Raw genomic sequence first — 27,780 nt, 5'->3', positions numbered from 1 at the left:
CATCCTCCAGCGACTGCATCCTTTCTGCTCTCCCCTCCATGATATTTCCTGAGTCTGGGGAGGGGAGCAGTTGATATAGCTGTCTCATTAGGCCCGAGCACCCACAGCCATTTAGTCTCAGCACTTGGACCAGTTTTGAGTCTCTGTATTAACTGCTGCCCAATACAAAAAGAAGCTCCTCTGACCAAGGTTGAGAGCAGCACTAATCTAACTAATCTATGGGCATAACGTAAATATTTAGAATGCAGTTTGATAACATGACCACTTAGCAACACAACAGTGATGGGTTCCTCCTGTGGCCTACAACCCTCTCAGAGACAGGCTTACAGTACTAGGCATGAAATCCCTCTTGTGAGCAGGCCTAAAATCCAATTAGAAAGCAGTTGGTTACCTGCAGAAGAGTCACACTAGTATTGTACCAGCAGCACATCTTGCCTGGCAGGTTGGTTTTGTACTATGCAGGATCCAGTGCTGGGTAGGACTAGTGTCTCCTGAACTCTTCCGGTGGCTTGCATAACATCTTCTAGCACTGAAAAGCTAGCCAGCAGGAAAGAAATTAACTGGTCAGGTCCAGATTGATTTCTCTAGATCCTGCAACTAATGTGGGACACTTAGGTTTTAGTTTTAAAGTGTCTTAAACCTAAAGGGCCATTTAAATTAGCTTTAAAAGATGTAAGTAGTTATTTTTAGTTGTGAAGCTTAATCATAGGTTCTCCTAAAGTGATAAACACTCATTAAAACTGTGTTAATTGAGATGCATATTACAAGTATCATTAGTCATAATTTTAAAAGCCTTTATTAAAATGCCTAATGTAGAATGCCTTCATATTCTATCCTGTGTATAATGTGTACATGGCCCAATGTGTGAACGCAATAAATAAGATCAAGATTTAACAATACAGATGATTGTGTCTTAGCTGTCCTTCTATATGGTACCAGATGTTTCCTCCACTATTCCTTTAAGTGATAGCGCATCTAGAAACATATATAATAGATTCATAAAAAATACATATGCGTTTAGAATCCTTCTGGAACACAGCTTATCAGTGGGGCCTTTGAATAATCTGAGAGTGTGATACAGAATTGAAATCTGAGATGTGGTCTCATGTGAACCAACTATGTTGAGAGAATGTGGAAACCAGCATAGAAAGTGGGTTTTGCTGGTTTTCTTTAGAATTCTTTATTAGTCATAATATTTTTACAACTTTATCAATGATCCAAATCTACATGGTCATCATGAACATCTCAGAAAATAGAGAATTTGGATAATAATCGGGATTCAAGTTGATATTCCTTGGCCCAGAAAAAAAATCAAGAGTAAGATTATGTTTTTAAAGGGATGGCTGTGAGGTTCATTTAGGACCTAAAATCAATTCCCAAGACCAGAGTGTGGAAGTACCAGTTTTTCTACTGTTGGATTATGAAAACATTTTTTTTTCTTGAATATGAACAGAACTTCGGGTTGGATTCATCAATGACCTAAGCTCAAATCAAAGAGGGTCAGAAACAAAACATTCAGCACACTATCTGTAAAGTGGTACTCTTGAGACCACCTGTGGGAGTGTAAGAAGAATGATTTCCCTGAGTAGGACTTTGGTTCAGATGACCTAAAAATCACCACCTAAATGTGATTGTAGACTTTAAATTGAGTTCCTAGGTGTTTACACATGGATCTGCCATTGTCCAATTCAACTTAATAAACTATATGTAACAGATAACTAGTGTACTTCTGTCCTTTGTTTTAAAATGAATATATAACTTCATTGTTTCATACTTAATTATTGCCTAGGCAACTAACAATCACAAACTAATCAATTAAGAGTTAAATAAGTGCATCTGTTCTGAGACTACCACTGGGTCATTTCCAGAATATTCTTTAATTACATAAGCTCGTATTTGAAATTGTTCTTTCTGAATGATGATCACACTAGGCTTGTGTCTTAAGTTGTACATCTAATTGAGCATGACAGTGGGGGTGCCGTCTCTGGCATCACTCTACATCATGTTTTGGCTTTCAGAGACATCTGTTTATACTATAGGATGGACATTTGTTATTCTTTTTAAACACTGCCTTCAAAATTCCTGTCCTATGTTGGGGACTGTATTCATTGTTGTACAGAGAAACAGAATCAACAAGAAATAAGCATATTTGTGCACACACGTACACCCATGTTGTGTGTGTGTCTCTGTGTGTGTGTGTGCATGAAGAGATTTATTACAAAAGATGGGCTCTTTTAATTGTGTCCATAATCTGTTGTCTGCAAACCAAAGACCCAGAAAAGTTGTGATTCTACCAAAGAGCCAAAAGACACCAGTTCCTCCTCCCACCTCTGCCCCGTTCAGGCCCACTGCAGACTGGATAGTGCTGGCCACACTGGGAAGGGAAATACACTTTATCCAGTCCAGGGGTTCAAACACTGATCTTATCCAGAAACTACATTCAGACATACCCAGAAATAATGTACCTGGGACTCCTTGGGCCAGTGAAATTGACATGAAATCAACCATCACAAGACTCCCCCTGCGTTACAAAACAGATCCACTTCCCACAACACGCGTGGAAAGTGCCAGAGGTTTCTTTTTTCACACACCTTTGAATCTGAGACCTGTTCCTGGCATCCAAATTCCATTGTGGGGTTCCAGCCATTAAAGCCCCTCTACCAACTCCAGACAGTGCCAAAGCAGTACCAGCCTGGGTCTGGTGGTGGCGGTAGAGGTTTCTTTCCTCTGGGGCTTCTATGTCACATGTTAAGCTTTTTCTTTCTTTCTTTCTTTCTTTCTTTCTTTCTTTCTTTCTTTCTTTCTTTCTTTTTCTTTTTTTCTTTCTTTTTGGCTCTACAGCCTTGGTCCAAACCTAATTTCCTTGCCCACCTGGAAATCTGGGGATTACTTTCATGACAAATGCATTTTCTACTTAAATGGGAGAGAGAGTTTGTTCGGTTTGGGGTTTGGTTTTTGAGACAGTAGCCCAGACTGGCCTTGAACTCTTGGAGATCTTCCTGCCTTAGCCTCTTGAATGTTGGGGTTCTGGGAATGATCCATTTTGGCCCACTAGTTTCTGTTTCTGCAGTAGTAAGCCCTGCTTAGCACACGATTAATCCCAGGGTAATGGAGGGGCAGTCATCAACCACTAGGACCCACTAAGTGCACAACATTCTGAAAGGCGCGAGATGGGGAGATGTTTATTTGTTTTCTTAGTGTTTGTGAGACAAGTCACCTTGCTTGGCCTAAGCTTCTGGTCTGGGGACCCCAATAGCAAACTTAGGTGGAGATGTGTGAACCTAGGAGCATAATGATTTTAAAGATTGCTTTAGGGTGAAATGGGGGGTTGGTGTAAGAAAGGATACTTGTCAGGACAAAAAAATACTATGTTTCAACTAGTTCAAGAGGCAACATTTTTTTTCTTTTTTAACATGTAAAGCTTAGAAGTCTCTAGAGTGTATCACGTCTTAATCACCATTCTGTTCCTGATCAGCCCATCTATATTTCACTGAACCTAGGATGTCATTGATAAAAAACTATCATATTCTGAGTAAAAATCTCAATAAGGAACTGGGGAGATGGCTCAGTCTGTAAAGTGCTTACCACACAACCATGAGGGCCTGAGCCTGAATCCCCATGTGAAAAGCCAGGTGCAGGGGCATGTGCTTGTAGTCCCAGAGCAGAGAGGGATGAAATAAGAGGGCGTCTGGAACCAGCCTTGCCAAATCAGTGAGATCTAGGTTCAGTGAGAAACCCTAGCTCAAGAAATAAGGCAGCAAGCAATAGAGAATGCCTCTGACTTCCATGGCCACCTGCACTGATGTGCATACACCTATCCACACACATGCACATGTTCCAGCCATGCAGAGGCACAAGTACCCACACACACACACACACACACACACACACACACACATACCCACACATACATACACACACTCATCCACACACATGCACACATACCAATACACACACACATACATACATACACACTCATCCACACATGTGCACACATACCCATACACACACATATATACCCACACATGCATACACACACACTCATCCACACACGTGCACACATACCCATATGCACACACACATATACCCACACATACATACATACACACACACTCATCCACAGACACACACATACCCATACACACATACACACATAATACACAAAACTAGAAAAAGGTAAGAAAGTAAATACATGAAATAAAAAGTTTATGTATACCAGGGTGATACTTTCACATTACTTAAATCATCAGAATAGTAAGACTTGGTACTCCAGTCCCTAAGAGCTCATCTTTCTTCACTCCAGATATGTGTTTCTCAGGAAAGCACATTTACTTTTAATGTGAGAAACTGTGGCCACATTTTTGCTGTCTTTTACAGTGGTTTTTATTTAGAATTTTGATTTTCAAAACTAAAATATTGAGGACATTTTATGTCAAATGGACCATTACTTTTTAAAATTTCCATAGTCTTTTAAAGGTCAGAGGCATAGCTCATCAACTGCACTCGCCGACCGTTCAATGCCTGGAAAGGCAGACAACCATGTGCTTTTGAAGCAGGTCAGAAGTAAACTGATGGGCAGCCTTGACTTCTATGGTGAACACGGACTGCTGCCATTGCTGTAAATCACAAAATCACCCCCAATGAGTGTTTATGTCTGAGGAAGGGAAACGGCTTCCTGGTTGTCATGTTAGGGCATGTCAGCGGGTCGGTTTTAAAGATAATTGCTGAGGAAGGAGCGACTCTGGATCGTGGCCTCAGGGAGATGGTTATCCGTGAGCGTTACACCTCTAGTAGGATATGCTGGGTGGCATGTGTGAATGGTAACTGCAAAATTTCAAAGACTTTTTTATTCTCCAGGTTGGTCATTTTTCATATTGCTAGTTTTCTGTTGTCATGTGAATACCTTAAACCCAAAATTACATTTTATCCATACTTCAAATGCTCACAGCCTTAGGAAATTTTTCTTTTCTTCCCCATTCCATTTCATCCCTCCATCACCTTACTAATTCCTTCCATTTTCTGTCTTTTTTATCCAATTTGATATTTTATTGCATCGTATCTTTTTTGTTTTTGTTTTTTGTTTGTTTTTGGTCTTTTGAGACAGAGTTTCTCTGTGTAACTCGCTCTGTAGACCAGGCTGGCCTCGAACTCACAGAGATCTGCCTGCCTCTGCCTCCTGAGTGCTGGGATTAAAAGCGTGTGCCACCACATACAAGTCTCTCATCTTTCTTTATATAGATTTGTTACTTCTCAGGACTTGCTCAAATATGAAGCAGGCTGAAAATATAGACATTATCTGAATTTGCTAATTGTCTTTAGTTAAGAATTCCTATTGCTGTGAGGAGACACTATGACCAGGGCAACTCTTACAAAGAACTTTTAATGGAGGTGACAGTTTACAGTTTCAGAGGTTCTGTCGATTACGATTACGATCATGAACGGGAGCATGGCGGCGTCCAGGTAGACACGGTGCTGGAGCCAAGAGTGCTACATCTTGCAGGCAACAGGAAGTCAACTGACTGTCACACTGAGTGAAGCTTGAGAAAAAAACCTCAAAGCCCACCCCCACAGTGACACACTTCCTCCAACAAAGCCACGCCTCCTAATAGTGCCACTCCCTTTGGGGCCATTTTCTTTGGAACCACCACACTAAATTAGACCTATCTACTCACCCAACCTAAGGCCGATGCACAGCCCATTTGATCTGAAAGGACTGATGACAGCACCTGTCTTCGGTTTGTGGCTCTGCCCAGGCAGAGCCCAGCAGTTCGACAAGTTTTTTTACTCGGTCCCTTTACCCACAATCTGTGCCCTTGTTTGTGTCCCGTGCAGATGTGTTCCTTGCTGGCATGCTCATTTTGGGTAGAATTTTTCTTTTCTAATTAACTGGAAATCATCCGAAGACAGGCATATATGCAAAGCATAATAAAGAATTAATGTGAGCCGAGTTCATCTGACCTTCAAATTCCATCAGCTTCAGGTATTTGTTAGTGTGAGCCTTTTCTAGAGAGCTCATGTTTTCCCTCCGTTTTACCACGCAAACATGTCATCACTGAGGAAGGGGTGGGTAAAAAAGAAACACATCTATTTCTTTTTTAAAGATTTACTTTGTATTCACTTTGTTATGGGGGGGGGGAGTGTTTTACCTGCATGTGTATCTGTGCACCACATGTGTGCAGTGCCTGTGGAGGCCAGAAGAGGGTCTTGGGCTGGGCGGTGGTGGTGCACACCTTTAATCCCAGCCCTCGGGAAGCAGAGGCAGGCGGATCTCTGTGAGTTCGAGGCCAGCCTGGTCTCCAAAGTGAGTTCCTGGACAGCTAGGGTTATTACACAAAGAAACCCTGTCTCAAAAAATAAAAATTAAAACAAAATAAAAAAGAGGGTGTTGGGTCCCCTGGGGCTGGTACTACAGACGGTTGTAAGGCCGAGCCACCATGTGAGTGCTGGGAGTCAAAGCCAGTCCTCTGGAAGGGCAGCCAGTGTTCTTAACCACTGAGCCGTCCCTCTGGGCCCACGTATATCTATTTCTAGTAGATTCCCAAATCTCCACCTGACTGAGGGATGTCATCTCTAGTCTGATTTCATTACATTCTAGAAGGGCCACAAGCATCATAAGATAAGGTCAGAAGTATCTGGAAGGCAGTCGGTCTCCCAGCTAGATCCCCAAGGATGCCATGAAGCTTGGGGTACAGGTACAGACTCACACCTTGATGGCTTCCTAGCTTTGCACTTTAGTGTCCATTAGATGGAGTTTTCATTCCCTTTTCTATGTCTGTCTGGAATTTTTGTTCTAGTGGCTTCTAGAGGGAGCACAGAAGAGAGCCAAGTGCCACTGCCTCCTGAATCTCAACTCTGCCTCGTGCTAACCATAGACCTTCCTCGGAAGGTCCCTTAACCTCTCTAGCTCAGTGTCCCCAAAAAGGAGACGTACTTAATGATTCACTTCAGGAAGTGGCTAGGATTGAGTTTATATAAACAAAACCCACTGGTTGTTGCCCAACTCTTAGCAGCGCGTATATAAATATCAGCAGTTATTAATCCCACCAAACCTTAAACTGAGATTTAATTCTTCAGGTTGAATTTTATTTTTATTATTTATTTATTTTTTTGTTTATTTTGGGTTTTTGAGACAGGGTTTCTTTGTATAACAGCCCTGGCTGTCCTGGAACTCACTTTGTAGACCAGGCTGGCCTCGAACCCACAGAGACTGCCTGCCTCTGCCTCCTGAGTGCTGGAATTAGAACTTTATTTTTAAATGTACTCTATACAACTTTTTAAAATACTGGGATAATCACAAGTTGGGCAGATGTTAAAATGAAATAACACTCACCTTGTCGTTTGTTTTTTATGTATGTGTAAGCACCATGTGCCCACAAGCATTTTGGTTGTTAGAGGATACAGTCAGTTAAATTTTAAAGACTGTACAGGAAGTAGCTTCTCTCTCTCTCTCTCTCTCTCTCTCTCTCTCTCTCTCTCTCTCTCTCTCTCTCATAAAGATTAAGATTTTGAAGAAAGGAGCTTTGCTTCCTCTAGTGGAGGAGTCTCTAACTCATTCCCTGGGGTGTTCAAGGGCTGGATGGAAGAGATGGGGTTACACTGTGGTACTTTACAAAGAACCTCCGGGAGCTTCGTGCTCAAAGAAGGCAGGGCAAGTCCCCTGATGTCGGGAGTGAGGAGCCTTTCAGAAGTCTTGGACCACTCATCGCTATCCTTTCCCTCCCAGCTGGAAAAAGAGGGAAGAAGCAGATAACAGCACAGCCCCATACCGAAGTGCCAACTCCTCTCGGGGTGTTTGATCAGCAAGCCCAATCATTTGATCTTCCCCTTTGGATCCGTTCATCTCTGTACACATGGAGACAAATCACTGCCATGCCCTACCGTGCTTAACAAGCCTGGTTTATAATCGTATTCTTTATTATAGGGAAGGTAAGAGCTATGATTTTTTTTCTTCCAGGTGGGGCATTTAGAGCTTGTTTTACTAGCGTTATTATCGATTGATGTTTTTAAAGTGCATTTTCCTGAGAAAAAGATAGCATTCACTGACAAATGGAGCAGTGAGTGTTCAACATACCAGGCATCATACAGTTTAGGATCCTGTGTAGGTGGTGTGTACACAGCTTAGTGGATAGGAGTGCTTGCTGCTCAGCATCAGGACCAGAGTCCAGATGCCTTGTACCCACATGCTGTGCTCTTGCTGGGCAGGGATGCAGGCACCTGTAGCTCCAACATTGTTTGGGGCAGAGATGGGAGGATTTCCGGGGCTTGTTTCCAGGGAATAAGTAAGAGAGTCATAGAGTAGAACATTGGCATTCTCCTTTGGCCTTCAGGCAAGCACATGGGTGTGTCACACACACACAAACACACACACACATTTGAAAAAATTTTTCTTTAAGTTTTGGAACACTATTAAGGATACAGAAGACAACAGAAAATTCTGGCGTCCACCCCTGAGTAACCTCCATCTAGAGGTTAAGTCAGGGTTAGGGACAGTGCACAGAATGGCTTTTATGTTTCTATGTTTTCCTTTATGTTTCCCATGAAAGAAGTAGCAATAATGTCTAGCCAGAAAATTGGTGAACTTTTTCTGTGTCAGCGAGTGAAGTAGCTATAACCAAGCAGGGAACTGACATTTAATCACTAAACTTAGTAGCCTGACGTGCACAGACTCTCGAGATGTCTGTTGTGACAGTGGTGACGATGAGGAGACACCCGGAAAGGGCTAATTTGGCTACAAAGGAGGACTGTGGCACTTGGCACCCTCGCGGAAAAGCAACCAAAGGATATTCGCTATCAACAGCAGCTCAGAGCGTCATCGATCCTGCCCCGTTACATCCGGCCATTGTTGATGTTTCTTTTGTGGGGGTGTGTGTACATAAATTAGATCTAATTGCTGTGTGTTCCTCCTATTTGGAGGGCAGATGACTAGAACGGATGACTATTGTTTCCGTCACTTTTGTCCACCAATAAGTGGACCCAGTTGATTCTGTCTGATACATACTCCTCGCCTATTTGCTTCTCTCTCGTATCACACCATCATTGCGTCAATGCAGGTCACCAAAACCAGAACTTATTTTAGCAATTTCTCAAGCGACCCTTGACAAAATCATCTTTTACTTTAGTTGAAGATATGATAATAATGGCAAAGTAATAACGCCATGGGTGCTCAGGTCCTGGGTGCCCATTATGCACCTGTAAGTATATATACAACGCATCTGCATGCTTTGCTCCATTCAGTCCTTGGAACTACCTTGCAAAGTAGCTACAATTACCCTCCCCACTGAACCCTAGACAGATTAAGCAGCTTGACTAAAGCTATCAGCTGGCTAATTGTAGATTCAAGCTATAAACTTCCTCTCCAAAACTTACGCTCATGACCACCAGTACCCTCCCTACCACACTGGCGACTTTTCCCGTGGAGAGTTAAGTCTTCCTCATAGTTCCAAACTGTGTTGCACTGTCCAGTGCAGCGCTGGCCGTATCCACACTTGAGAAGTTTCTTCCCCAGGGGTAGATTCAGGGACTATGGTGTCAGCACAGAAAGGTTTTGCTTTAGTTCTTCTTTAGCGTTAGTGTTGTATCATTTCATTTTTCCCGTGTTGTTATGAGTTGAAGTCTATATATTTTCATTTTATCTTATAAAGTTTTATTAGTTCTTTGAGAATTGCAGACAATGTGTTTTGATTGCCTCCACCCCTCTCCCAGTGTCTCCCTGATCCAACCCTCTTCCCTCACCATCCATCTTTATGTCCAGCCAAGAATCTGTGACTAGACAGGTAGTCTCTAGGGCAGAACTTATTATTATTTTGCTAACTAGACATAAAAGGTTTTTGTTTGTTTGTTTGTTTTGTCTGTTTGTTTGTTTGTTTTTAGATAAACCAAATTTGTTCAAACCAATTGAACTACTTGAAGATAAAATTGTCTGTTAAGTCTGACAGCATACTCTTGGCTGTAATTCATTCTTTACCATCTCTGTCTTATGAGAACTCCAGTTTAGTTTCATCCTCATGAAGAACAGTTGTCATGAACATGGATTGCATATCTGGTTTGTTTAGTAATTCCTCCTAGACTATGGTACTAATTATATTCTAAATGTTTATCTAGAATTTTGACTGATCTCTTAACCTTCAAATCCATCTATCTTCATACCATCACTTGGCCCTAAAAACTTAGAATGTCCTAGATTCCCAAGTCCAACTCTCCAAAGTTCTATATCTCAGTGAACTCTCTATCCAGTTGCCATCCACAAACAGGGACGTGTGTTGGGCTCCTCCTTTTCCTTCACCAACCCCAGCAACAACTGGTCAGATCACAAAAGTCCTGCCAACTCCACCTGCTAAGTATCTCTCAAATTCTTCACCCTGTATCTCCATCCACTGCCTTCCTATATCACTGTCAGGATCATCACAGCAAGCTTCTAAATGGTTTTGCCCCCTGTAATTTCACCCCAGTACAACTCATTCTTTGTACTACAATCAGAGTATGTTTTAAATTTCACTGTGATTTTATGTGTATGAATGGTCTACATGCATGCATGTCTGTGCACCATTTGCATGCCTCATGTACACAGAAGCCAGATGAGTGCATCAGCTCCCCTAGAATTGGAGTTACAGATGGTTCCGAGCCACCATGTGAGTGCTGGGAACTAAATCCAGGGTCTCTGGAAGAGTAGCCAACGCTCTTAATCACAAGCCATCTCTCCAGCCCCTGGAGTATTTTTTTTTAACCAATAATTAAGCTGTGTTACATACCAACTTGAAAACTTGCAGTAGTTCTCACTGCTCATGCGAGATGCTTCAAAGCCTTCCAATGTGACCTTATTCACCTTTCCACCTCCTGCTGCCTTCTCACTGAGGGCCGCCTTCCGTCACAGGAACATCCTCTCTAGACACATTGTGCTTTCTTTTACTTCTGAGGTGCTGCGTGTGCTCTTTGGGGAGCCCCCTACCTCCTACATTTAAGCTGGTCGTCTCTCTTACTTGGTGTCTCAGGAGACATTTCCCCTTGTAGTTCTGTGCCTAGGTACCTATCTGCTTTCCTGTGTCAGCCTGTCACTCAAGATTGTTAGGTCTGAAGGATGCAGCCATGTCCCTCTAATTCATCCTGTATCCTTACTGCCTAACTCTGTGTCTAAGGCATAAGAAGCATTACATCTTCGTAAACACACAAGTTTAGAATGATATTTGTTTGCAGAGACGTCACAAAAGCAGTGCAGATAGTTCCTTTATACTACCACCCAGTTTCCAGTGTTAATATCTTGCATTGATGCAATATACTTGCCACAGCTAACAGATATGTGTTGGTATCTCATTATTAACCCAAGTCCATATTTTCTCTTTTAAATAATATTTTGTAAGTATTTTCAGTTTTATTTTATTATTATTACTCTGTGGGTATGTGCATGATAAGTGTGTGTGTGTGTGAATGATTTGTGTGTGTGTGTGTGTGTGTGTGTGTGTGTGTGTGTGTGTGTGTAAATGCAAGCATGCACATGCCACCCACATGTGTGTGGAAGTCAGAGGACAGCTTCCAGGGGTTGGTTCTCTCCTTCCATCATGGGTTCAGGTAACTGAGTTCAGGTCGCCATGCACAGCCAGTGCCTTCACCCACTGAGCTAGGACACTCAGGACTGTTCTCTCGTCACATGTCCTTAGCTTTTACCTCATATCCCTTTTCTGCTTCAGGACCCTGCCTAGGACACCTCCTTTAATGGACCAATCTCCTTAGGCACACGCCTCTTGGCTTCCATACTTCATGGGACTTTCCTTATGTCTAATTACCTTAAGCATTTTGCGAAGTCCAGTTATGTATTCTATGGCGTGTCCTCCTTCTGGGGTTTGTCTAATGTTTCTCTCCTGATTGCACTGGGGTGATAGCATTGAGGGGAACCACGGGAACAAGTATCATTTACATGTGGCTCTGTGCTGTCTGTGCCACTTCTCACTGGTGGCATTTGCCTTTAGCCCCTGACCTGGGCTTGTCAAGTTTCTCTGCATGATTTCCTCCTTTCTCTGTCTTTCCACACTATATTCAGGAAGACACTAGATCTAGCCTTCGTTTAAGAGGTAATAGGTGTGTAGCCTCCTCCTTGTGTTTACTGATTCAGTCATCCAGTACTGATAGAGTACTGATATAGAACCTTGGATCTTCATTATCCATAGGTTCTGATTCAATACTGCTTTATTTTGTTACCCAGATTGTTCCTTCTTTGGCCATTAGGGGCTCTTTCCATGTTTATCTGTTGTTTATTTTGTTTGTCTTAAACATGTCCCTTTCTGGTACAGCATGATGTTTCTCATTATGTCCCAGTCTTAGATTGAACATTTCTCCAAGACTCCCTGGCTCCTTTCAAAGGTGAGTAGTGAGAAACCGTAAGACCTCTCGAGGCACTACATAACTCAATTAAAGATTTGATTCATTTAGAAGCCACATATGTGCAAAGAATGATGTAGTAGTCCAACCATCCAAAATGAACAAGTATTTCTAATTTTGCTTCAGACATAGTTTATGAAAAAAATACTTAAAAGGTTAAAGGTCATTTCTCTCCTCTCTATCTTGTCAGAAGCATCAACCACAGTCTCCATGCATAGATTTTCTTTTTCAAACATGTAGACTCTATACCGTAGAGAGTACTTGCAGGAGCAAATACATGTTAAGGTGAGACTGGACTTTAATTGTGCTGCGTCCCCGACTTCTGGGCTGGGACTCTTCCCTCCACTGCGGCACTCACCCCTCCTGAAGCTGGGCTTCCCCCTTGCCCCTCCTTCAGGGGTGTCTTCTCTCTGATCTTGTTTGCAGCCAAGTCCGTCTCATCCATCTCACCCATCCTCGGTTCTCCATAGGCTGCCCCATGCGTCATCCTTCTCAGAAGAAAGAGGATTGTCTTAGTTAGGGTCTCTATTGCTGTGAAGAGACACCATGACCATGGCAACTCTTATAAAGGAAAACATTTAAGTGGGGTGGCCTGCTTACAGTTCAGAGGTTTAGTCCATTATCATCATGGTGGGAAGCAGGGCAGCATGCAGGCAGACATGGTGCTGGAGTGAGAGTCCTTACATCTTGATCCAAAGGCAACAGGAAGTGAACTGACTCACTGGGCGTGGCTTGAGCATATATGAGACCTCAAAGCCTGCCTCCACAGTGACATGCTTCCTCCAACAAGACCACCACAGAGGATGTGCTAGATGTTGTAGACTTTGTGAAAGCAAACATTTTTGAGACTCTTAAAGATTAAATTGGTTGTTTGACAATTTTATACGTGCCTATAGTGCATTCTAATTACTTTCACACTCACTCTCTCTTTCTCCCCTGTCAACCCAGTTCCTCCCTCCGAATCCCTTTCTCACATTCATGGATTCCTATCTTATTTCATTACCCACTGACTTTAACCAGGGTGTCTATTGGGACTTGGTGGCCTCACCAAAGGATACACAACCAAAGACAATGACTTCTCCTCTCCCGGAATCCATCAGCAGTCCAATAGTTCAGTGTTACGGGGTGTGGATCCCCCCCAACCCCGCCCCTGCTCATAACTGACTGTTGACAGGACCAGTCCTGCGCAGGCCAAGTGCATGTGACCACACCTGCTGTGCATCTGTCCGTGACTGTCTGTCATGGCCACGTCATGTCCAGAAGCTGGTGTTTCACAGTCCTTCGCCCTGTCTTCTGCTCTTACATTCTTTCTACTCCCTCCTCTACAGTATCCACTCCCTGAGCCTTAGAGAAGCTTGAACTGCAAAGAGCTGTGTAATGTGAACTGTTACTACTCTATTCATTGTGGGGAGGGGGGCGGGGGGGGGGGACCAAAAACTTGAACTTGGCACTTGGCACATCATTTATTTGTTTGGAGTTCCTGACTCTTAAACAACTATTTAAAATCTTCTTTTAGCATATGCTAATTGTACTGATTCTGAGCTTAGCAATAATATCAGTTCCCTCCAGTTCTTTCTGAATTGTGCTTTTGGAAGGCTGAGGTTGCCAGGCTGGAGGCCACGGGATATCCGGAAACCATGATAGTAAATTTTATGGTTCTTTATTTTATTTTCTTATATGTATTGTTCCTCAAAATGTAGGAAAAAGGAGAAAAGGCTTATTACTGAAGCTCATAAGACCATCTCCAGCAAGCGACTTACAAGGAAAGTTAACTGTCCAGCTGTAAGGTGAAAGGCTGTGGCTTTCGTCTCCAGCCCTTGAATCCCCTTTGTGGGTGGTCCTAGGAATGGTGTGCTGGGCATGAAGCATATTGTCTTACTCCAGCAAAGCAGATGGTTTTTGGAAATCCTGGTAACTCTAATTTTTCCCCTGTAGCCCACATTTACTTTGGCAAAAGAAAATTTGGAAGCAGTTGCTTGAAGACAGTTGGCATCACATCTGGAGAATCCACAGCAGCACAATGAAGCACTTCCTGAGGTAAGTGACCGAGGCTCCCTGGGTGAGCCCTCTCAAGTGGAGAAACTCCCTTGCCAGTTAGAAAGCCGTTTCCTCTGCCCCTCAGTTGTGGTCCCGAGACAGGGTCATTGGATTTGCATTTTGAATGAGGGTAACCTGTGCGTGAGGCTCCTCTCTTACCCTGTCCACACTTTGGTGTTGAGAGAGCACTTGGAGATGACAGGAGAGCCTGAGCCCAAGTGCATGAACACTCTTCACCACCTTGGAGACTTGGGTCCCTAAGAATGATGTGCAGCCACCTGAAAGTTGAGAACTATGAATCAGCTATTAAGGGATCGATTAATGTAGTTTGTGTAAAATCATTGTTCTGAGAGAAAGGATTTTTAAAATGTGGGGCTTGGCTGACACACCAGTGCACACCAGTGCCTCTCCCTGCTCACAGTTGCTTTTGGCTTGTTCCTGATGTCCAGTGATGTCTCTGCAATGTCTAGTGACAGCTCCCACACTGATCTGCAGGGTATCTGTGATAGGTTCTCTAGACAGTCCTGCTGTTCGGAAACCACTGGCTGGACCTCATGACTAACTCCAAGATTACTAATTACCATCGGTTTTTCTATTAATGAAATATATTGAACATACTAAAATATGACAAATAAAGTTAGTATGAGTGTTAGAAAAGTCAACACGTTTTCCAATGTGATCTTCTTTCCCTCGAGATAATGACCTCTGTCTGTGACACATTTCTTGTCCTGCTCTGGTCACCCTCCAAGCAAGTTGTAGGTGGGCTTGCTTCTTTGAAGAAATTATTTGACTCTGTCGGGGGCAGTCTAAGGCTCTCTCCTCCCCTCGGGTTTTGTTTCCTTCGTTGTTTCTGGAGGCCTAGGTAGGGGAGTGAGGGATTCACTGTGCTTTGTATGGTCAGTGGTGACTACTGGGTGATTATGCAAACTATCTGGAGACCACAATTCAACCATTTCCAGATGTCAGAGTTTGCGTTGAACAAAAACACTAACCTGTTTGTCTCAGCTATGTGAAAAAATAGTACTTGAAATATCACTAATGCGTTTATTTGACCCGATATGTTTTTGGTTGCTATGGTTATTAACCCACCTATTTATACAAACAAGGAAAACTGGTATTTATGACTATCTCCTGAACACAAATGTGGATCCTTTAGCTGTAGACTCATGCTAACAGGAAGCTTCCATGTGATATTAAGCTTAGCATTCAGGGGCTTCCTCTGTCACAGGGGTTATGTGATGTGATAGTGAGGTTTGTGTCAAGCCTGTACTGATGAACTTTTTCTACAGTGTCTCAATGCGTTTCAGAAAAACTTGAGCCCAAACACACACATGAACAAAGCACACACACACACACACACACACACACACACACACACACACACACAAAGTTTCCATTGATTATTTTGAAATAACAAAAGGAGATTCATTACCCATTCTTAGTTGATTATTGATTTTTTGCTTTAGATTTTGTTTTTAATACTTTTAACTGTTATATTGTTTCAGTTCATTTCATATTAATATATATGGAATGTGAACAGGTAGAGATGAAGAGATTTACAAACTGTTAGGTTATATTACTGTTTATTCCCCAGTCCATTCTCATAGCTGTTGGGCAACTTCGGAAATCCTTTCATTTCAACCAAAAAGAAGGTCACATAAACACAGCCTGAATGAATCAGGTATTGATTCCTGATTCCACATTATGTCGAATGAGGAACTGAGAATTCCAGCATTATTTAAAAGGCCACAGAGAGATTAATCTGTAAACTTCTGAAATGTTCTGGAATGAAATACTCTATGCCTAGACCAGAAGAAACTAAATGAACTTTGAGGAATCCAGATCATAAGAATGGATGAATTTTAATTCACATTTAAAGTATGTGGCATCAGCTTAGTCCTTTTCTTCCTAACTGCCTCGATCCAGGCAATTTATAAGAAAGGGTTTATTTAGCTTATGATTTTGGAAGGTCCAAGATTGAGGGAGTGCATCTGGAAAGGACCTTCTTGCTGCCAGAGACTCTGAAGAATCCCAAGACTCCACAAAGGCCTACGTGGTGAGGGGGCACTTGATAGACACCCAAACCAGATTACATAACAGCCCCACTCCAAGATCATAAATGGGTTGATCCACTAACCCATAAATGGACTCATCCATGAGGGTGGCACATCCATGGCCTCGTCACTTCTGAAAGGCGTCCCTGGCCCCACCCCTAACCCTTTACAGTGGAGGTCAGTTTGAGCATGAGTTCTGCGCCGGGCAGTCAAAGCACAGCCATAGCTGCCTGTGTGCTGCTGCCCTCGAGCACAGCAATGGTGGAGCTATTCAGAGCATAACCGAATAGAGAAAATGTCTTACGTGTGCTTTTTAAATACACCAGGGATAACAAAATATTGCTACAGAGTGAGTACACCCAGCTAGAGGATGTGTTGTAATTTGATGCAGTTGTGAAATATTGACTAAGTAACTCTCCATGGTCACTCAATCAGACATTTAGCCACAGCTGCATAAGAAGAAAGCAAAGGATACAGTGAATGGGAAAATGTGCCTCTGAGATCTCAGAAAGAGGTCAGTGTGTTTTATACTCCAAGTGAAACTAAGGCTTAGCGTTTAGCTTTTACAATATACCTTATTTATTTTAATTCAATTGAGAAACACTAATAAGGAGCTCAAGACTCATACTGAAGATCTTTTCCCTCATTAGAATTTCATTATTTTGAGATTAGATTTTTTAAAAGTCATCAGAACATTATTTTGAAAACTTCTGATGAAGGGAATTTTAAAGTCACCCTTCATAAATAATCGCCACTGACTCTTCCCAGCCTCAGTGTCTCCCTTGTCCACTGTGAACCTTCCTGTGTGTGTTTGTCCTGTGGTAAATAAGGAAAGGCAAGAATAGGGCAAGTTCAAACCTCCATGAGAGAAACTGAGTGACTCAGCAGACCTGTCTGTCCTTCCTTCCAGGTTTTGAAGTAATTGGGGAAAGTATGTTACCGTTCTGATTGGCTTAATCACTCACAAATGTGACTGTTTGGGGCTTTGTAAGTCATTCACGCTTGGCTAACAGTTTGATTCTTTCAGTCAGAGTTGGCTGTGATGGCACCCATATTACAGAGTCTTTCTTCTCAGAGCAACTGTGATAAAGGACTTCCTGGGCAGACCAGGGAGTTCAGTTAGGTGGGTGGCTTGTTCAAAGGCACGCAGATATCCAAACCCAGACCTATTTCTGATAGCTTCTGCATTATGTGCCCGCTTCCTGTGTGCCACTGTGAGTCTTTGTGGGTGAGATGAATGGATGAGAGATAGTCTCTGCACCCAAGCAACAGGCAATGCCAAGCTAAGATAGAAAGAAGGATGTGGCCTGTGGCAGGTTGCAGGCTTTCTGTGAAGGGATGTTCACAGAAGTCTTCATTAAGGTAATACTGACAAAGTGAGGTTAGAACATTGTGGTTTGGAGCTGGGAGTCAAACTCTGGGCCTTCACGTTCTAAGCATGTGCTTGGTCACAGAATGCCACCTCCAGAACCTAGGACAGTAGCAGTTTAGAATAAGGACAGTAGGTGTACGAGATGGAAAAGCCACTGCGAGCAAAGTGAAGTAAGGGTGAGGGAGCGCCGCAGCGCCAGTGGTCCACTTCAGGAGACGTGGACTCTGTTTAGAGTGAGCAGAGTTAGATAAGTAAAGGGATGTAGAGACAATCTGTGGACACATTTGCAAGTGGAGCATCCAACAGCCCAGAAGCATGGTAGCATTTTGTTTTGTTTTTTGAGACAGGGTTTCTCTGTGTAGTTTTGGTGCCTGTCCTGGATCTCGCTCTGTAAACCAGGCTGGCCTCGAACTCACAGAGATCTGCCTGGCTCTGTCTCCCGAGTGCTGGGATTAAAGGCATGTGCCACCACCACTCGGCATGCATGGTAACATTTTTACTCCAATTCAAAGCAGGTTCTGAAGAGAATCCTTTTCTCTGCTATAATATGTCCCTTTTTTTTTTAAGAACTAAAAACCCAGTCCAATCCCTTCCCTTGACACAAACATGAAAGCAGAGAGGCAAAGTAACTCCTCTGAAGACACACAGCTCATACTGGCAAATTGCAAATAGATTTGAAGTCTGATTTCTAGACTATCCAGGCAAATGTTTCACTCAGTACCAACTGATTTCTTCTGTTTTTAAGAGGCAACAACACAGAAATGTGTGGTTGTGTGTGCCTGAATTTGTTTAGTGTCACTTGAAGCACTGATGAAGTTTATTAAATAGAGAAGTTTGGCCAAAAAACAAAAAAACAAAAACAAAAACAAAAACAGGAAAGTGAATGAATGGCCCATGCACCCAATTCCTCTCACATCAGTTGGGTTCTTTAATCCGTTGTTTTAATTTTCCCTTTTCCAGGATACATACATTCATACATATTTACACTAACATGTTTATATGTGTGTACAAAGCATACATGCAGACCGTAAGTGTACATATGTACACATATAACTGACTAATGTACATATCTATATGCACACATTTTTTTCCAAGAATTCAAATTCAAATGATCGGCTGTTTACACACTCTTTTTGTTTTTGTTTTTTTTTTGGTTTTTCGAGACAGGGTTTCTCTGTGTAGCTTTGCGCCTTTCCTAGGACTCACTTGGTAGTCCAGGCTGGCCTCGAACTCACAGAGATCCACCTGGCTCTGCCTCCCGAGTGCTGGGATTAAAGGCGTGCGCCACCACTGCCCGGCTGTTTACACACTCTTGTAAAATCTATTAACACGAATATTTTTCCAGGTAAATCCCTCCGGGTGATGCCTCCAGAGTGTGATGTTGCCAGTTCTGTATGCTGATTTCCATCAGCTTTTCAGGGGCTTACTCTTTAGCTATGTGACTGTTAAGCCCTCTCTACAGAGGCAGGATCAATGAAAGCCAGGGGCACTCCATAAAAGCTGCTCTGGGTTCTCTTTATTCATCAATTGGAATTTTCCCTCTTCCTCTGAAGGAAAACACACGGACCTCCCAGGCATTCCTTATCTCCTGTGGGACAATCAAGATTTTCTTTCCTATTGCCTAAGAGATGGCTCCGTGTTTAAGAACACATCTGCTCTTGCAGAAGACCAAGGATAGTTCAGTTCCCAGGCCCCACATCTGTCAACCCACAACCACCAGTAACTTCATTTCAAGTGATCCTGCCCCCTCTTCTGGTCTCTGTAGGCACCTGCACTCATATGCACACACACACACACACACACACACACACACACACACACACACACACAATTAAAAATAAAATCAATCTTTAAATAATCTTTTCAAGACTAGCTTTTCTCTTCCATTTCAGAGGATAGGTCCATACATCCTCCTCTAGAATTATTATACTATTTTTCAGTATTTTGGTTTTGAATTCTTTCTTTATTATTACTGCCGCTGTGTGTGCACACATGTATGTATGTGTCAGTGCATATATGGTGGTCAAAGGACAGCTCTGCAGAGTGGGTTCTTTCATCCCACTTTATGTGTGTTCCAGGAAGCAAACGCGGGTCACCGGGCTTCACTGCCCTTACCCACTGAGCCATCTTGCCAGCCCCCATATTTTGTTCTGCTTGTCCTTGTCCTTACTAGACTGTGAATACATTAGGGACGAGGACATCATATGACTCTCTTCCTCCTCTGCCACAATCCCCGCTCTTCATTCCTCTGTATGCCATTGGGAGTTCGGTCCCCTGTGTATGTGTTTAGTTCCACAAGGGAATAAGTCCACTGCTGAGGGCAATGTTTGCTTCCCCTGAACTCAGTCTCTGACCTCCAAGCCCTCAATGTCTTTAACTCAACAGAAATTGGGTTATTCACAATAATAATATGATCCTCTGACCTAGTCTAAAATTTTTTAATTATATTATACATCAAATTAATAATAAGAGGCCATTTCTTACCTCCTATAAGAACATTTTGAGGCCTATAATGAATGATAAAGAATCAATGTTACCTTTAGATGATGTCTTAGTTAGGGTTTCTATTGCTGTGAAAAGACACCATGACCACAGCAACTCTTACAAGGAAAACATTTAATTGGGGGTGGCTTACAGTTCAGAGGTTCAGTCCTTTATCATCATAGCAGGAAGCATGGTGGCCTGCAGGAAGACATGATGCTAGCTACATCTTGATCAGAAGGCAACAGGAAGTGGATAAATTCCATAACCCATTTCTTCTGTCCTTAACTCTAAAGCCAGAACCACATGGCCAAAGCTGCCAAGTTCTGCTGCTTGCTGGGGCTAGAACATGGCCCCCCTCATTCAACCACATCTTCACCAGCTTTCTGTTTTTGATTGTTACCTTTGCTACCTAAGCTTGGCTGTCCTTGAACTTGCTCTGTAGACCAGGCTGGCCTCAAACTCAGATGGAAAGCCTCAACCATCTGAGTGCTGGGATTAAAGGTGTGCACCACCACACCCAGCTCTAAGCTTTTTTTTTTTTAGTTCCTTTTCAACAAATTGGAAATTTAGCTGGGTGAGATCTTGCCCTGAGGTCACCACTCCCTTTATTCCATTTCTTAATCTGTTTATCTCCTTGAACACAGGATTTAGCTCTATTCCACTTCCCGATGCCCCTTTCCTCAACCTATACATCTTGTATTTTTATTTGCTTAGCTTGCTCTTTTTCATTATACACCTTCATCAGAGTTAACACTAACAGCCACACGGCAGTCTATACAAGGCTGTTTTGAGATTTCCTCTGTCAACAGAATTAATCCAAAACTCTTCACTTATCCTCAGGCCGACTTTTCAGACAAGGGCAAAAAGCAGCCACATTCTTCACCAAAATATCACAAGAACAATCTCTAAGCAACACATTAAAATTCTTCTCTAAAACCTCTTGAGGTACCCCCCCCCACACACACACACATACACACACACAACTCATCAAATCACATTAACACCACTCTCTTCCATTCTCCTACTAGTGTGCTCCATTAAGCAGTGCTTAAAGCGTTCTACTGCTTTCTGAACCCAAAGTACCAAAGTCCACATTACTCCAAACAAAAACATGGTCCAGCCTATCACAGCGATACCTTACTCCTGGTACCAACTTCTGTCTTAGTGAGAGTTTTTGTTGCTGTGAAGAGACACCTTGACCACGGCAACTCTTACAAGGAAAGCATTTAATTGAGATGTCAGCTTACAGTTTCAGAGGTTCAGTCCATTGTCATTACGGCAGGGAGCAGGGCAGCATGCAGGCAGACGTGGTACTGGCTACATCTTGATCAGAAGGCAACAGGAAATGGACTGTGACACTGTTCGAAAACTTAAGCACAAAAGAGACCTCAAAGCCTGCCCCACAATGACACACTTCCTTCCACAAGGCCACACCTCCCAATAGTGCCACTTCCTATGAACTTAGGGAGGCCAATTACATTCACACTATCACAGGTGACTATACTGTATTTGTTTATTTAATTTTGATGATTTGAGAGATACTTTTGCGTGGATGTGTTTGTGTGAACATGTGTGGTACATGTATGTGGAGGCCGAAGGTTAATATTGGATATTTTCCTCAGTCACTCTCCATCTCATTTTTGAGCCAGAGTCTCTCGGTAAACCTAGAGCTCACTGATTTGGCTAGAGCAGCTGGAGAGCAGGCCTGAGAGATCGTCCTGTTTCTGCCTCTTCAGCACCAGTGTTTCAGGAGCCCAGTGCCACACCGGGCTCTTTATGTGGGTGCTCGGGCTTGAACTCTGGTCCTCACACTTGTGAAGAAAGCACTTACTGAGGCACCTCCTCCAACCCTAGTTAAAAAAAAATACTTTAATTTACCAATAAAAATTTAGAGTTGAGATGACATTGAAGTATGTTCTGAATGTCAATATTTAGTGTTTGCTGCTTTCCCTCATACGTGGTATACACAGAACAGAAAGATTGTGACTTTCAAGAAAAAGTGAATCTTGTAAAAGGAAGGCTTTTAAGCTTCAGATTTTTAATTTGAGTAATGATGCCGTTAATAAATTGAATTAAACCTCCATCCCCTTCTCCTTGGATGGAAGAGGATGAGCCATTAATTAATTAATTATCTCACTGACCGTGATCACTGCTTGGGCTCTAAACCCACAAACAAAATTTCTCCGAACTTCAACACGATGCTCGTCACCATGGCAACAGAATTAGCGATAGCATCAAACCGTGGAAGATAGTTGCCCACCAGCCCCTTTAATTTTTACTTTTCAGGAGGCAGGATGGTCTCTTCAGACAACGAATGTTCAGAAAGACTGCGGGTCCCACTCCACCTGGTGACAGGGCCGGGGACTCTCCCCTGCTCTATCGGAGGGGAACGTTTTCCACGTGTGATTTCACATTCCAGTTCACATATCAAATCATCTGAATCTCTCTTCCCTTTTGAAATCTTACATAGGAAAGGGTCCCCTTCGCTAGGTCAAACACCTTTTGTCACCTCAATTTCACACCAACTGCCAGTACCTCTACTTAAGAACTTCAAGAGACCAACCACAGATTTCTTCAGTCATTTTAGAGTGTGTATGTGATGCTGGGAACGTTGAGTGGCTTGCTGAACTAAATGCTCATTTCCATGAGAAATATTTCATTTGGGGAAACTCTGATTTGAGCCAAGCACTGATTTCCCTTTTGGGTGTCTCTTTTTCTCACCAAGAGTCTACTTCTTGTTTATTGCAGGATTTCTTCAAGCAAGAATTGATTTTTACTAGCATATTCAATGAAACTAGATTTTTAAAGCCTGTTTTCTCTTATTATTTCAAATGAAGATGTCAGATCCCCAACTTTAAGATGATGGAGTAGTGTGCAACACAGATACCCACCCCTCACCCTCGGAGTGAGGTACTACCCGGCTCTAGTTGAATCTCCTTTTTCTGAGTCCCTGTCCCTGCTGACAGTGTCCCTCTAATGAAGCAGCCTAGACAGGAGCTCACTTTCATTTGGTGACAAGGAAATGATTCATTTTCAATAATTTACACCAGATAGCTATTCTGGTTCAGGCTAGAGAGTGACTTCCCACACTAAACATAGTCATAACTATTTTATGGAACAGCATTGCTGTGAACTCAGCCATAACCCCCACTATACGGTATGTTAATAAACAACAGAAAATGTTGGGGACGAGAGACGTATAGTAGCTCTTACTACTGAGTCAGAGTTCCCTGTGCTTCAGCAAGGCATCCCTGCTCAGAAGCTGCCACTCCTCATTCTGGAGCATTATCAGAAAGACAAGATTAAAAATCAGAAGCAAGTGCAAAACCCTGCTGCCTGTGCACGGGTGACCGCCAGAGGCTTCGCCTTCCAGTCCTGAGAATTCCCACCAAATCTAACAGACTTATCAGTAGTGAATGGAGAAAAGAAAACGTTCTCAAAACTAAACTTTTATCAGTGGTGGATTCAGGCTGGGAGAAGTTGCCCTGAGCATGGGTCATCAGTGGAAGGGAGGAGAGATGAAAGAACAGGATGGGTGATGGTGAATGAGAAAGCCAATGAGGTCTGTCCCACGAGTGTGTTTGCAGCGCCTCCTCTCAACCCCAAGGGCACAAACCACAACGGGAAACGGCGAAGAGTGAATCTTAGAGTTCCTCCACCCTGAGAACTAGACAGACCCTTCCTCCCTCGCCCCTTCCCTCTCTCCCTCTCTTTCCTTCCTCAATCAAAAAGGAAAAAACATATTCACTCATCTGTTTCTTAATTTCTTCCTTCTCGGAGTAATATGCCAAAACAGTTAAGAATCTCACAGAACTTGCCACTGTTTTAAAATTTGTTTTGCTCTTGACCACCCCGAGCGTAGCTTTGGGACTCGAAGCCATGTATGTGGGAACTTCTGCCTATCTAGTCCTTCTGCCCGGTAGACAGTTGGATATAGTTTCTGTCCTCAAAATAGGACTGCCAATGTAGGAAGGAACTTGGAGCTTCAAGTATGCCTTGCCTAGACCAGGCCTACACACTAAACACAAAATAGATTATGTTTAACAAAATATTGAAAGATCTGGTGATTTTTTTTAAAGATAGTACTTAGCATGGCAAACTGTTCTTTAATGAAATGTCTGTATGTTGGCTCATTAGAAAAATAAGGGAAGGACTGGAAAGATGGCTTAGCAGTTACGAACACTTGTAGCTCTTGCAGAGGACATGGGTCTGGTTCCCAGAACCCACACATTAGCTCACAAATATTCCTAACTCCAATTCCAGGGGATCCAACTCCCTCTTCTGAACTCACAGATACCAGGCACATGTGTGGTACACATACATACATGCTGGCACAACACTCATACACATAAATAAATAAGTCTTTAAAACAAACTTCCCTTCTTTCAAAAAAAAACAGAGAAAAATAAGGGGAAATTTAAATTTACCTTGGATAACAAATAGTGTTACAAAGACTGCAAGTACGAAGCTTTCAAGTGAGTAGGTAGTATGTGAGTGCCAGTTCATCTGGGAGTCTGTCATTGGTGTTTTGTGGTGTGGTTTATGTGACTATGGGCTGTCACAGACTTCCGCACACCTTCAGAGTAATGCTTCTGTCCTAAGCCCCACCATGACATTTCGACTGCATTTCATTACTTTTGACAGTGTAAATATCCTTGTTGGTATGAAAAAGAGAGAGAGAGAGAGAGAGAAAGAAAAGCAAACAGACTATGATGTCTTTTTCTCCTCTTCTGTAAATTTATCTGCTTATGAAAGCCACATGGGTGTTTCTTCTGCAATGCAAGACCTGGGAAAGAAATGATACCCGGGCTGTAAGTCACCGCACAGACAGACACTTCCTGACACAGAGGAGGACACTTCTAAGGCTCAAGCCACACCTCTACGTAGGCCTGATGCCGCAGTCACAGGGGAGACATTCTGGAGCTTAATTCAAGCTGTAGAACGGCTGGTACCTTTACCCTGGGTAGAGTGGCAATGAAGGAGCTCCATGTCTTAATAAGTGTCTCTTGCTACAATCAATACCTGAGAGCAACCTCAAATGAGATCTCCTTGACTCATAATTTTGAAGTTACTGCTGTGTCCCGTCACTCTAGGCCTGGGGTGAGGCTGCACTTCAGGTCGGAAGTACTCACGGAGCAAAGCTGCTCACCTCCTGACCACACAGAAAAGGAAGAGGAGAGGGGCAGAGGAGAGGGGGCAGGCTCCCACAGCCCCCTGCACAGACAGGCCCCCAGTGACCTATAAAGCCTTCCTGCTATGCCCCAGTAGTACCTTCCTAGGGACCAAGGCTTTAACACATGGGCCTTTGGAGTATGTTCAAGTTCGAAACCATAGCACTCCATAAGCAATTCTCAGAGCCTTTTAACTCTTGGGAGATTAAATTCTACAAGGACCCAAAGATCCTGTGGTCAAGTCCCGATGCACAGACCTGAAAGGGTGCTTTGTTTGGACATTGATCCTTTTTCTGAGGCCATTTGCCATTGAAAACTGGACACAGAACAGATATGACGGCTTTCCCCCTTACTGTATAACAGGACAATACTTCCCAGGAATACTGTCATTGCCATTTGGCTGGAGACCAGTCAACGAAGATACAACTCCATTTTTTTCTTGGATAGTCATGCAACAGTCAGAAAATAGCATTCGTTTTCCAAATGAACGCACTGAGGTTTCATAATCTTCTCACTTGCCTAATTAAAATGTTCCACCAACTTTATTCTTTAGGGCAACTTTTCTTTTTGAAATCTGTTAACCCAAATCCTACCAGAGCTTAGAATACATTTGACTTGAACACTTAAATGTCAGATTTAATTAACACAGTAAGTGCAGCAGCCAGTCACTTTCATAGTAACTGGCTGCACACAGGAAAAGCATATCCTATAACGACTTCTGGTTATCACTTTATACATGTTAGGGCTTTAATCATTTCCATGATTCTTAAGATAATATTTAGAAGCTGGGCAGTGGTGGTGCATACCTTTAATCCCAGCACTCAGGAGGCAGAAGCAGGCAGATCTCTGTGAGTTCGAGGCCAACCTGGGCTAAAGAGTGAGTTCCAGGAAAGGTGCAAAGCTACACAGAGAAACCCTGTCTTGGAAAACCAAAATAATAATAATAATAATAATAATAATAATAATAATAATAATAATAATGAAAAAGAAAATGTGTTCAGTAATTCAAGAAGAAATTTTTGCGGATGACTCCAATAATTAGCAATACCATTATTAACATTTTCATCATGTAGACTGCCAGCCCCCTCCTGTTGTTTATGTATCACTATTCAGACTGTTTCACTTCTTAGAGAAAACTTAGGTCATGGCTTGTGTATCTGTGTGCAGTTTTTTCTATCGAGTAAATATCATGAGCATTTTCGTGCTATGAAGCCCTCCTAGGGTGTGATTTTCTTGCCTGTGGCGTACACTGTTGTGTTTTCTTTGTGGGGTAGTTTGGATGTCACCGTTTCCTTTGTGTTTATAAAGTCTAAGCCCTGTGCCTCTGTACACGTTAGACTACCTTTAACAAAGGCTGTTGACGACATTAGAACCAGACCAATTCAAACACATGAATGGAACCAAGGAATTAGTTGACTAATCAGCCAACTAAATGAGTCACATTGTTAAGGATGCTAACCACTGTAAGTGATCCAAATAGCCCTAAACATCTTATTTTGGAACAAGAGAGAACCAGAGAACATTTGAGAGAAAAAAAAAGACTTAGAAATGACACCAATGGGAAGTAATAGAATAATCGTCTCCTAGGAACACAATGTGAAGAGGGGCTGAACAGAACATTCTGGGTGACAGGTTGTCATTGTCTCTAAAGCACAAGTCACTGTGAGATTCTGAACAATAGCAGAAAGTAGCAGGCACTTCCATTGCTAAATCAAAAATCTACGTACAAAACAAAGTCACAAGTTCAGTTACATGTGAATACATGCATGCTTGGAGTGAGTTGGGATGTATGGTAAAGAATGTGTTGCTTTGTCGGTGTCCAGAAAAGACTCCCACAAAGTTTCTGAAAAATTTAAATCACAGAACATTGTCCTCTCGGAGGAAGAAAGAAAGGTCAAAAATGCATCCTCTGAAAATTGATGAGGAAGCCTTTGGGCAGAAGCAAGGCATGCTGGGATTGGTCAGCAAGGAAGGCAGTAGCCACACAACCAACAGAGAAGAGCAGAGGCCAGGGGAAGAAAGTATAGGGAGACAGAAAAGGATGGGAGAAAGGAAAGGAGAAAATGCTGGTAGTGGGGCATGAGTGGAGGGCATTGAGGAATTAATGGAGGCGGGGTGGGGTGGGAGGTGGGCAAGTGGAGGGTGAATAGCCATTCATCTAGGCAAGCGGAGGCACCCCCACCCTATGTCTCAGGCAGAGGCCATCTTAACACTGATTGGTTTCCAAAATATTTAGACGAAGGTGGGAGAAACAGAACCCCAGGGTTTTCCCCTCCGCTTGCTGGAGTTGTGT

The 27,780-nt window shown here is 42.8% G+C and overlaps 1 protein-coding gene across 3 annotated transcripts in view; it reads left to right on the top strand.

The window, feature by feature from the left end:
• Elmod1 (ELMO domain containing 1) overlaps positions 1-27,780 on the top strand; it is a 58,792-nt gene that overhangs the window by 6,766 nt on the left and 24,246 nt on the right. For all 3 annotated transcript variants that reach the window (XM_059266907.1, XM_059266906.1, XM_059266905.1), the window contains exon 2: positions 14,305-14,406. In XM_059266907.1, the coding sequence (XP_059122890.1) occupies positions 14,390-14,406 (17 nt within the window). In that variant the 5' untranslated portion in view covers positions 14,305-14,389. The remainder of the gene's footprint in view (positions 1-14,304; positions 14,407-27,780) is intronic.

This window comes from Peromyscus eremicus, chromosome 7, assembly GCF_949786415.1.
Source record: "Peromyscus eremicus chromosome 7, PerEre_H2_v1, whole genome shotgun sequence".
NCBI lineage: Eukaryota > Metazoa > Chordata > Mammalia > Rodentia > Cricetidae > Peromyscus > Peromyscus eremicus.
The sequence above is the reverse complement of the archived record's forward strand: the minus strand, read 5'-3'. Positions and strand labels throughout refer to the sequence as shown.